This window comes from Vombatus ursinus, unplaced genomic scaffold (assembly GCF_900497805.2).
Source record: "Vombatus ursinus unplaced genomic scaffold, bare-nosed wombat genome assembly UNPS02014935.1, whole genome shotgun sequence".
NCBI lineage: Eukaryota > Metazoa > Chordata > Mammalia > Diprotodontia > Vombatidae > Vombatus > Vombatus ursinus.
This window is the reverse complement of record NW_020954713.1, coordinates 6,416,490-6,428,171: the sequence shown is the minus strand read 5'-3', so window position 1 is coordinate 6,428,171 and position 11,682 is coordinate 6,416,490. Positions and strand designations below refer to the sequence as shown.

The following is an 11,682-nucleotide window of genomic DNA, read 5'->3' as shown; positions in this document are numbered from 1 at the left end:
GAGAGAGAGAGAGAGAGAGAGAGAGAGAGAGAGAGAGAGAGAGAGAGAGAGAGAGAGAAAGAGAGAGAGAGAAAGGAGAGAGAGACAGAAAGAGAGAGATATGGTGCAGAGAGAGATTCAATGGAAGGAAATTTCAAAGGGCAGTTGCGTGGTGCCATAGTGGATAGAGCACCAGGCCTAGAATCAGGAAGATGAATCTTCCTGAGTTCAAATCCAGCTTTAGAACTTACTAGCTGTGTGATCCTGGGCAAGTCACTTAGCCCTATTTGTCTCAGATTTCTCATCTGTAAAATGAGCTGGAGAAGGATATGGCAAACCACTCCAGTATCTTTGCCGAGAAAGACCCAAAAGGGGTCATAAAGAGTAGGACATGACTGAAAAACAACACTCTCAGAGGAGAAAGGGGTGGGAGGGGGGAGTGGTACCTAGAAAGACCTCTTGCTGAAGGTGGAATTTGAGCTGATTCTCCAAGCAATCCAGGAGAACTAAAAGTAGAGTTGAGGGCACAGAACATTCTTGGCATGGAGGGCATCCAGTGCAAAGACTTGAGCTGGAATATTGTTATTTTCAAGGAACTGCAAGCAGGCTATTATATCTGCATCATAAAGTGCATGGTGGGGAATCAAGTGTCTGAACACTAGAAAGGTAGGGAGGGTCCAGGTTATGAAAAGGTTAAATAGACCTGCTGAGGTAGGTAGTTCAAGGCTTTTTTGCTCTTGGTTTTTGGTCTAGATCTGTGATGTTGATGTAGGAAACTCTGTGTGTGTGTGTGTGTGTGTGTGTGTGTGTGTACTATGAACAGAAATGTTCAGCATAGACTCTCATTGATAAGGGTTGTTTAGCTTTTTTGTTGAATGAATAAATGAACAATATTTTTGTTGTTTTTCTTTTTAAAAGTTTAATATTTTATTTTTCCCCAATTACATGTAAAACAATGTTAACTTTTTTTCAAATTTTGAGTTCCAAATTCTCTCCCTTTCTCCCCTCCTCCCCATTGAAAAGGCAAGCAATTTTACTTAGGTTATACATATGTAGTAATGCAAAATACTTTAAAGAACAATATTTTTGAAAATATTCTGTAAATGCATAGCTGGGTATAGACTTGGTCATTCTCATTTGTGCCTGTTTGTGGCTTTTAGTAATGAAAGGCTCTGGCTCAGTTCCCTCTTCCCACTTCTCTTTCCATCCCCGCATCCACACCCCCATATTCACCTTGAGCAGTTTGTACAGTTGGGAGCCTCCCTCTCGATCATTCTCTAGGCTTTGATGGTCTCCAGAAAGGAAGGCAAGGGTGCTATCAATTCTGCAATGTCTCTGGCTGCAAAATTGAACATCCATGCAAGGGAACTTCCACTGGCTTGCTAATTAACTGCACCACTAATTGAATGACCTTGTTCTCCAATTTGCAGCCCAGAGCTAGAGAGTAACTCTTCTATTCTCTTCTTGCAGTTGCTGGTTGTCCTTGGGGAATGGAGCCATCTGGGCCTTTGTGGCCCCAGCCCTGTTTGTCATCATGGTACGTGATCTCCAGTTGGGGCTACATGAGAGCGATAACAGTTTTTTAAAGATTAAACTTTTCTGATACCTCTTGGTTTTGCGCCACAGTCATTTCCAGATTTATACCATCCCCTCAACCCCTTTAACCCTCTTTCATAACAGAGAAAAACAGTTAAACAAAAACAGCTGATGCAGGGATAGGACTAATAAGTATAAGCAAGCCTAGCACCTGTGGTCCCCCTGCTCTGCATCGGGAGAAAGGAAATGTGTTTCATCATTTCTTCTCCAAGTCAGAAAATGGTCATGACATTTAATCACAGTCTCTGTGCTTTTTGGTGTTGTTGTCATTTACATTATTACGGTCACTTTGGGAGAGGCAGCGAAGCATAGTAGAAAGTCAGCCAGCCTCAAAGTTAAGAAGCCCTGGGTATATAATTCCTGCCTCTGACACATCAGCTGTGTGACCCTGAGCAAGTGACTTCACTTCACAGTTCCCTGATCAGCTCCCTAACTTTATGAGTTATCTATGAGTTGCTGATTTGCACTGGTAGAAAAGTTTCCATAGTGGGAATTCTTTGTAAGACAGTGAGGTGTTGCAGTGGAGAGAGGGCTAGGTCTGGAATCAGGAAGATCTGAGTTCAAATCTGGCCTCTGACACTTACTAGCTCTATGATCCTGGTCAAGTCATTTAATCTCAGTTTGCTTTAGTTTCCTCAACTTTAAAATGGGGATAATATCATCACCTACCTTACAGGGTTATTGTAAATGTCAAATGAGATCATTTTTGTAAAAAGCACCTAGCACAATCCCTGGCACATACTAGGTGCTATATAAATGTTTATTCTACCCCCCCCCCCCCTTTACTATTGACATTACACTGGACTCTTTCCCCCAACCTTGAAAAAATATTCTGTAACATACACTTTTGTCCTGCTTACTTTACTGTATACATTAGTACTTATTCATACAAATTATCTCACATTTCTCTGAATTCCTCATACTTCTCATTGCTTTGGGATCATTGTAACCCATTACATTGATATATCATAATATTTAGCTGTTCTTTAATCAATAGGCACAGAGTGAACACATTTTAAAGATGAGCAAACTGAGTCTCAAGATGATTCAGTGGCTTACCTGGTCATACAATGAAGGCTGAGCCAGAGCTAGCTCTCTGACAAAAAGACAATTGGCAATCCTTGAAGCAGCCCAACTTTAGTCAAAGAGAGGCTTACTTAATGAGTCCAGGTTTTCAGTGAGCAAATTCAACTGCACCTTCTAACAAAACTGCTAGTAATAATAGAGGTAAAGTAGAATAATTAGATTCTAGGCAGGGTTTGCTTTCAGGAAGACTTGGGTTCAAATCCTGGATCTCACTTGCAAAAACTTGGCAAGTCAAGTTTTTGGAGCCTTGGTTTTCTTTTCTGTAGAAATGGGGACAATACTACCTGAAGCACCTGCCTCTATCATGAAGATCAAGAGAGATAATGTTTATAAAGTGGTTTATAAACTTTAAAACATTATGGAAATGTCACCTGTTATCATTAAGAAGTGGTCTAATTGGTATGCTCACCATAGTAGGTACCTTGGAGAGCTCCTTTGCGAGACTCTAACACATTAGGTGACCAATCAATCAATCAACAAACATTTATGAAGCATCTACTATGTGTTGAGTGTTTGGAATATGGATTAAAAAAAATCAATCCCTGTCTTCAAAGAACTTGTAACTTTGTGGGGGGATGGTAAATATGTACATAGGTATGTGCAAGATGCATTCAGAAGTAGATAGAAGATAGAATAGAGATAGAGTAGAGAAGATAGAATAGAGATAGAGATAGAGATAGAGGAGAAGACTCAAGCAGGGGAGGAGGAATATGGGAAGGGAGAGCAGGTACAAACCAGGAAAAGGCCTCTGGCAGAAGCTGAGGTGAGCTAAGGTTTGAAAGAAGTCACAGATTCTGAGTCAAAATGTCCAGAGTACTCTGCTTGGCACTGGGCAAATGCGAGGCTTAGATAAGACCCAGTGCTTGTCCTTAAAGTGCTTATAGTTCAGAAGGGAAGTAAGGAAGTAACACAGTTCACTATAATATACAATATTCCATGGTAAGTACATTGAGGAGAACAAAGCATAGAACAATGTTAAGATGTAGGTAATCATGTTGGGATTCGGTAGATTCAAGGGAGCCTCTAGAAGAGGCATACTTACAGCTGGGCTTCAAAGGCTGGGCAGAAATTCAACCAACAAAGAAGAGCCTTCCTCTCCATATTTAGGGTATAGGGAACAATGCAAAAGCATGGGGGCTAGAGATGCCAGAAGAATGTCCAGTTTGGCTTGGGTATAGAATGCATTGTTAAGATCAATGAGAGAAACTGAACAATAAATATTCATTAAATTAAATTGAACTGGAACAGTATAGATCAATGAATATATCTGGGTTGATTCTAAGAGTCTCTCTCTCTCTCTCTCTCTCTCTCTCTTTTCCCTCCCTCCTCTCTTTCTGTCTCTTTCCCTCACTCTTTCTCCCTCTCTCCCTCTCTTCTTTCTCTCCCTCTATATCTTTCTCTCTGTTTTTCTGTTCCTGTCTCTCTTTCTTCCTCATTCCTTCCTTCTCTCTGTCTTTCTCTGTCTTTGTCTCTGTCTCTTTCTCTCTCTCTCTCTCTCTCCATCACTCTATGTGTCTTGCTTTCTCCCTCTGTCCCTCTCATTATCTGCCTCTTTGTCTCTCCTTCCTTCCTTCTCTCTCTGTCTTTGTCTTTCTTTCTGTCTTGGTCTTTCTCTCTCCATACCTCCCTCTGTCTCTTTGTTTCTGTCTCTGTCTCCCCTCTCTCTGTTTCTCTGTGTATCTCTGTCTCTATGTCTCTGTCTCTCCTTTTCTTAATGAAGCCTCAATTTATTTCTCTGCCCCTGCTTTATTTTTCTTCCCTTTTCACAGAGCTTCTAATCTGTGAGTTGAGCCTAGACAGTGGGGCCCTATCTAGGTATTGATCATAACTTTTCATCTGCCTCTGATGTAGCTGTTGCATGAGCCTGGAGAGCTTCCAAGCACTTTCTTCTTTTTAAGACCTCAAGCCTCCAAAGCCAAGTATCAAGTGCTTCTTTCCAGACCTCCTGTGACCAGAAGCCTCTGTCCCAGCCAGCACTGACATTCAGAAGCTAGGATTAGAGAACATGAAAAGACTTCCCTGGCATATCACATGCTGCTTGCTCAGCAAATGCATTAAAACCAGCTCTTTGATATACCATGGGTGGGTCAAGACCCCAGAAGGATCTTTATAGCTCAGACCAGGGCCTAATTGGGCTGCCAGTGGTTATGCCCTTTGACAAACAGCCTTCCAACTGGATTAGGACACTAACTGGCCAGGACTCCTGTTCTTCCGATGATTAAGGAGACACCCCAATGATGCATCTATCTTTAATTTTCAAATTCTGATGCCTCCTCCAGAAAAGAATCCCCTATTTAAGCTGTGCATTACCAACTGTCTATGATCATGACCATAAATGATTCTTACAGTACTGAGATTAAATCAAACTTTTGCATTTCATTAAATCAAAGCAAAGTCAAGTAGATTTTAAAAAAATAATGGCAGCTTGGAGCCAGATATATTTTAGAAAATCAAGGAATAAGATAACCTGCATCTCTAAAGTATGCACTTCTCCCTCTACCCCTACCCCACATTTGCTCCCCAAATATTAAGTTGGAAGCTAATCTGCCTTTTGTTCAGAGCTGGGCACTACTGACTATGGAACAGACCTATGCAGTTTAATTAGAAATTAAAGCAGAGCAGAAGATGTTTAAACACTTGATTTAGTCTTTCTTAATTAAAATGCTACTAAATGCTCCTGCAGCCATGGGTAGGTACAGCCAGGATCCTCCTTGGCTGATGGGTTTCTAGGAAATAAAGGAAAAAAATGTTGTGGGTTGGTTTTTTTGTCTTCGATTCTCAGAATCTAATTAATATAGGGCTATGCACATACTAGGTGTTTAATAGATATTGGTTGAATTGAATTGACTTGATTTAAGATTTGGGCAGGTGGATACAGCTCTGGACCTGGAGCTGGGAAGACTTATCTTCCTGAGTTCAAATATAGCTTCAGGCACTTACTAGCTATGTGTCCCTGGACAAGTCACTTAATCCTATTTGCCTCAGTTTCCTCATCTGTCAAATGAACTGGAGAAGGAAATGGCAAACCACTCCAGTATCTTTGCCAAGAAAACCCCAATGTAAGGTCATGAAGACTTGGATATGATTGAAACGACTGAACAATAACAACAACAACCACAGCAAGATCTGGGTGTAGAGTAGGAGAATTTGGGTTCAAATCTCATTTCTTCCACTTACTACCTGGTTGAATCTAGGCAATAACTAACATTTAAAAAGTACATTGAAAGTTTGCAAACCACTTTACATATGTTATCTCTTTTATCCTCAAAACAATACTGGAAGGGAGGTACTTTTACTAAGCACATTTTGCAAATGAGGAAACTGAGGCCCAGAGATTGAGATGCCCAAGGTCACATAGCTGGTAACCATCTTATAACTTAGGTTTTGCTGCCTTCAAGTCCAGCACTTTGCAACTGTGCCACCTTTGATTTTCCCTTCATCTGTAAAATGAAGAGAGTTGAACTAAATGCCCTGTAAAGTTTCATCCAGCTCTAAATCTCTGAGCTTTGATCTAAATGTTTGATTTATGGTTAGAGGACAGGGGTTCAAACTATAGATCTGCCATTTACCACTGTGTAACCTGCATCCATCTGAGTGACCTTGGGCAAGTCACTTAACCTCTACAGTCTTTGGTTTCCCCATATGTAAAATGAGGGGGGTGGATTAGATATAATAAATTCCTCTATTTAGCATTTAAAGCCCCTTATAATCTGGTCCCAACCTGCCTTTTCAGCCTCATTATGTATTTTCACCCTCCTTTACTCTGTGGTTCAGCCAGACTAAACTTGTTATTCCTAACACATACCTCTCCATATCTTATCTCCCTGCCTTTGCACTGGTTGTCCCATGCCCAGGATACTCCCTTCCTTCCCTTCATCTTTTAGAATCCATTGTTTCCTTCAAAACTCAGGTCAAATAGCATGATCCATGGGAGATACCCTTCCTGATCCTCTCCTACCTGCCTCTCATCTGTTAATGCCTTCCCCATCCAATTGCCTTATGTTGATTTAGGATATATTCAGCATATATTTATATAAGCATATGTCATCCCTCCTGTCTCCCCTCCTTCATAAAATGGAAGGTATGTAAGGGGCAAAGACTGATTCATTCTTTTTTTTTTTTGGTTAGGCAATTGGGGTTAAGTGACTTGCCCAGAGTCACACAGCTAGTAAATGTTATGTGTCTGAGGCCAGATTTGAACTCACATCCTTCTGACTCCAGGGCGGGTGCTCAGTTCACTGTGCCACCTATGAGACTGGTTCAATCTTATCTTTACATCACAGGTACCTAGCAAAGTGCCTGGCCAGTAATGAATGGTTAATAAATATTTGTTGATTGATTTAATGAAAGGAAAATCTAGTGTTAGGAATGTAATTTTTTGATTATCCCTTAGATAGCTGATTTGGGAGCAGAAACTTACTATAGGTGCAATTGGCTAATTTTAGGAAGGTCAAATACATTTATAAGATGTAAGTATATCATATGTGTGTACATGTATTTCCATATGAAGTCAAAGGTCTGGACAAAATATACATATATATGTATACAACTATATATGTGTGTGTGTGTGTTTATCTAGGAATATATACACACACCGATATCTACTTAGAAATATATATATATATATATATATACTTTTATACACACACACATACACATATGTGTATATGTATAATATTTGTTGGGAAGCTAGATAGTGTAGTGGATAGAATGCTGTGTCTGGAGTCAGGAAGACTCATCTTCCTGGGTTCAAATGTAGCGTCAGACACTTACTAACTGTGTGATCTTGGGCAAGTCACTTAACCCTGTTTGCCTCAGTTTCCCCATCTGTAAAATGAGCTGGAGAAGGAAGTGGCAGCCCCTCCAGTATCTTTGCCAGAAAAAAGCCCAAAATGATTGTGAAGAGTCAGACACAATGGAAAAACAACTAGGAAACAACAAACAAATAATATATGTGTATATAGGTGTGTATATGCATATATGTATACACACATACACACATAAGCTATGATATTTTTTCAGGTATTCAAACCTAAAAAATCCTATCCCCTGGGAGCTGAGAAGTACACATTTTTTCCTTAGTTTGGAGCTCTCAAGAATGAGGATCTACTCCTGACTCTTCTAGGCTTGTGGTGTTACTTACAATGGCTAGATTGGGTGTGTCTTTCAATTATAATCGTGTAATGTCTCTAAGAGAAAATATCAGTTTTATATCTTAGTTGCAATGATATGAATGAGTTCTCACTATTCCATTGTAGTCACCTGTTAGATATTAGGGCATTCTGGTCTGGTCCATTGGATGATTCTAGGCGTTACCAAGGAATTAGGACCAGGGACAGCTCTTACAAAGTACTCTTATGAGGTCTTTGTTACTTTTTAGGGGGACACTTTTTAATGAACTGTATGGAAAAAAGAATGACTGACTTTGTAGAGAAAATGACAGATTTCAAAACTCCTTAAAAGAGTGTTTTGAAACAAGGTAACTTGCTGGTGGTCCTAGAGGCACCTAAATGATATACGACTAGAGTGCTGAACTTAGAGATAGCAAACCTGAGTTGGAATCCTGACTTAGAGAGTGGCTATGTGATCCTGGGCAGGCTCAAATTCTCTCAATCTTAGATTCCTCATCTGCAAAATAAAAATAAAATGTATTAATAGCACTTTGTTAAGCTCAATTAAAATAATGTTTACAAAGTGCTTTGCAAACTTTAAAGCCCTATATAAGTGTGAACTATTATCATTATTATTGCTTTTCATAAATATTATTATATAGCAGTAGGATGTTTCCATGACTGTATTAGTCATGGAGTCCTTGAGACTTAGGATATATTGATGGATCCCAGAAAATCTATTTCTGTAAGGACCTGAAGGTATGGAATGCCCATTGGATAAAAGAATCTTGGGAAATTTTTGCCCTAAATAGAGGAAATTAAGTGTATTTTCATCCTGAAAAATTACTACACACACTAATAGTTTTTAATACATGCAAAATTTCACATTTGCTATTTTAGATGAAGAAGTGGAATTAGCATTGGAATTGTCTCCTAGAACCACCCTTCATATTGTGTGGAATCCTGGGAAGTTGTAAGACACAGTTTGGAATGGTGAAGGCTTTAAGATCATGACTTATGAAGATCAGTTGAGTTACATAAACAACTGATGTTTCTGTGGTTCTTTAAGGTTTCAAATCAATCAATCAGTCAATCAATAAGCATTTACTAAAGGCTCATTGTGTGTCAGCCACAGTACTAGGTGCTAGAGACTAAAGAAAAAAAATAGAGAAATTGTCCCTGCCCTAAAGGAGCTTACATTCTAAGGGAGAGACAGAATGAACATACATAGGTAAACATGAAGATAGAAGACTGGCTATCTGATTTCGCTTGTACAAGGGACTCCTGTTGAGGAAACTACTAAGGCAAATTTCCAACTGTTCAGCATCTTAGACTCATAGAGTCCTTTGGATTGTAAAGTCTTTAAGAGAGGTACTGGGACTGTGTTTCTTTTTTCTATTTTGTTAATTGTACTATCAGCTCTTAGCCCAGTGCCTGGTACATAGTAGGTACTTAATAAATGTTTATTGGATTAGAGACTGTAAGATATTATCATTGCCACTTTATAGATGAAATTGAAACTCAGAGAAGTTAAATAAGTTTCCTAATATCACACAGTTAATGTGTTAGGGCAGGACTGAAATCCAAGTCTTCCTAACTCCAGGTCCAACCCTGTTTCCTCTATTATTGTTGAATCCAGAGAAAAGAAGATTCAGGGGAAACATAAGAGTGATCTTAAAAGTATTTCAAGGGTTGTCCTATGAAAGAGGGATTAGATATATTTTGCTTGGCCCCCAAAAGTAGACCTGGAAACAAACTGATACTTTGGGATTCTGTGAACCTAGAATAGAATTGAAGCTGTAGCCTTGGATGAGCTAACAAGGTATGTGTGGAAGAAGGTCAGAAGACCAAAGGTGGAGCCAGGTCTGGGAAAGTTACCATTGGTCTGCAGACTCTTCCTCAAGGTCATGTGATGATCAGGGAACTCCTAGAAGCAGGGTGGGTGTGGCAAGTGCCAGGAGATGATTCATAAGGATCATTGGTGGTCACCAGATGTGTCCACGGCATGGTGGAAAGTGGTTTTCCATCACCCTCTGCTTTGTGTCTATAAGTGGTTCACATGGGAAAAGAAGTATTTTTCTCCTAGACCATTGCATCTGACTCTTGGGCTTCAAATCTTGGGGTTAGATCTTGGCAGAAGGAGCTTGCACCATCTCAGCCCTGATAATAATGTATCTGACATTGATATGGTGCTTTAACCATTTGCAAAATACTTGCTGCTCATTACTACATTTAAATTGTTTCTCCAAAAAAATAAACACCCAAAAACCAAAACAATGAGATAGGGTCTGCATTCTGCATTCATTATTCTCCTCATCTTACGCATGAGGAACTGAGATTCAGAGAGACTAGATTTGATCAGAGAGACAATGTAGAGTTATGGAAGGGATGTTGGCTCTGGAGTCAGAGAATCTGGGTTCCAATTCCAGCCCTGATACTTAATGACCCATATGACCCTGGAGAAGCTACCTTATTACATTGGCTTTCAATTTCCTTATTTGTAAAATAAAGGGCTTAGCCTCTGGAATCCCTTCCAGCTCATCTCCATGCTATGCCATCTGCACTTGGACCATCATCTCCACCTCCTTCTCATTAGACAGTTAGACTCTTCCTGTCCTGCCTGTCCCTAATCACCATTTTGATAGGGCAGTTTTGGCCTTATCTTGTGATGATGGAGGTCTCCACAAAATTTCCTGACATTTCTACTTCCCTCTTGCTTTCCAGCTCTTCTTTATTAGAATGTAACCTCCTTGAGAGCAGGAACAAATTTGCTTGCTTATAATTATGTCTCTATTGCTTCTCTTGATATCTCCAGTGCTTAGCCTAGTGCTTGGCTTAATAAGTACTTAATAAATGCTCTATCTACCTATCTTCTAGATAAGACACAAAAGGTCAGATTTAGGATTTGAACCCAATAATTTCCAACTCCAAGTGTAGCACCCTCTCTGCCATTCATACTGCCTCGATATAAGAAAGAATCCCCCCCTTTTTCTGTCTGGAGAGATAGAATATCAATTAAGTTATTTCTGATACATCTGCCTTCCCAAATAGAGTATGGAATTCTGAATGACATGGATGGAGCTCACATCTATTTTGCTCATGTCCTCTGATATTCCCCATAGTTTCCAAAGACTGCAAATCCCTCTTTTAAGCAGTCTGTTTCAAGGGCAGAGGAATGGATGGAAAAGGATTTTGTTCTTTGAGCCCCCATCCATTGCATGACTAAGTAGCTCTGCGTCCATCCCCTGCTTGAGCTCACATTCATTGGCATTGGCTCCATGGGTAACACTTTGTCCTGGAGCTGTTCTCATCCAGGGCAGTTAGTGCACATCTCCATTGGGATGCTCTGGGAATCATTTGCAATCATTTTACTAACCCAACCTTTTAAAAGGATTACAAAGGATTGGATAAAATGTGTCTTTCATTCCTTTTCTTCCTTTAGGGGCATAACATAATTATTCACCTCACCAGCTCCAGCTTCAAAAATTTCCATAAGAGGAACTAGCCGACTTCAATAATTTAACTTTGCTGTCTAACACACTAAAGAGTTGGGGGGGGGGATTTAAAAAGAAAAAAAAGGACAAATGGTAAAATTGGGAAATAATCCAATTTTTTTTAGGGCAACATTGCTGATTCAGCCTCCGCTATTTGACTGCTGACTTGAGTGCTATTACATTCTAGGTCGAGAACAAAGCACCTTCTGCCAAGGAAGCAATTTGAATTTTCTTCCCTCTGTGATTTTGGTCTCTAGTGAAGGCAGGACCAGCCCTTTTAAGTAGGTGCTGATTTATAGTCTTTGTTAAAAAGTCACTCTGCCCACGTAGTCTTTCTTCCACTTGTCACAGTGTCTGAAATTCCACCATTAGAACTTTGTTGTGTCTTATCAGTCAATGGGAAGGATTCCCTGAAG

The 11,682-nt window shown here is 39.8% G+C and overlaps 1 protein-coding gene across 2 annotated transcripts in view; it reads left to right on the top strand.

The window, feature by feature from the left end:
• Positions 1 to 11,682, top strand: part of ADGRD1 (adhesion G protein-coupled receptor D1) — a 473,701-nt gene that overhangs the window by 405,230 nt on the left and 56,789 nt on the right. For both annotated transcript variants that reach the window (XM_027844234.1, XM_027844233.1), the window contains one exon: positions 1,450 to 1,516. In XM_027844234.1, coding sequence (XP_027700035.1) covers positions 1,450 to 1,516 — 67 coding nt within the window. The remainder of the gene's footprint in view (positions 1 to 1,449; positions 1,517 to 11,682) is intronic.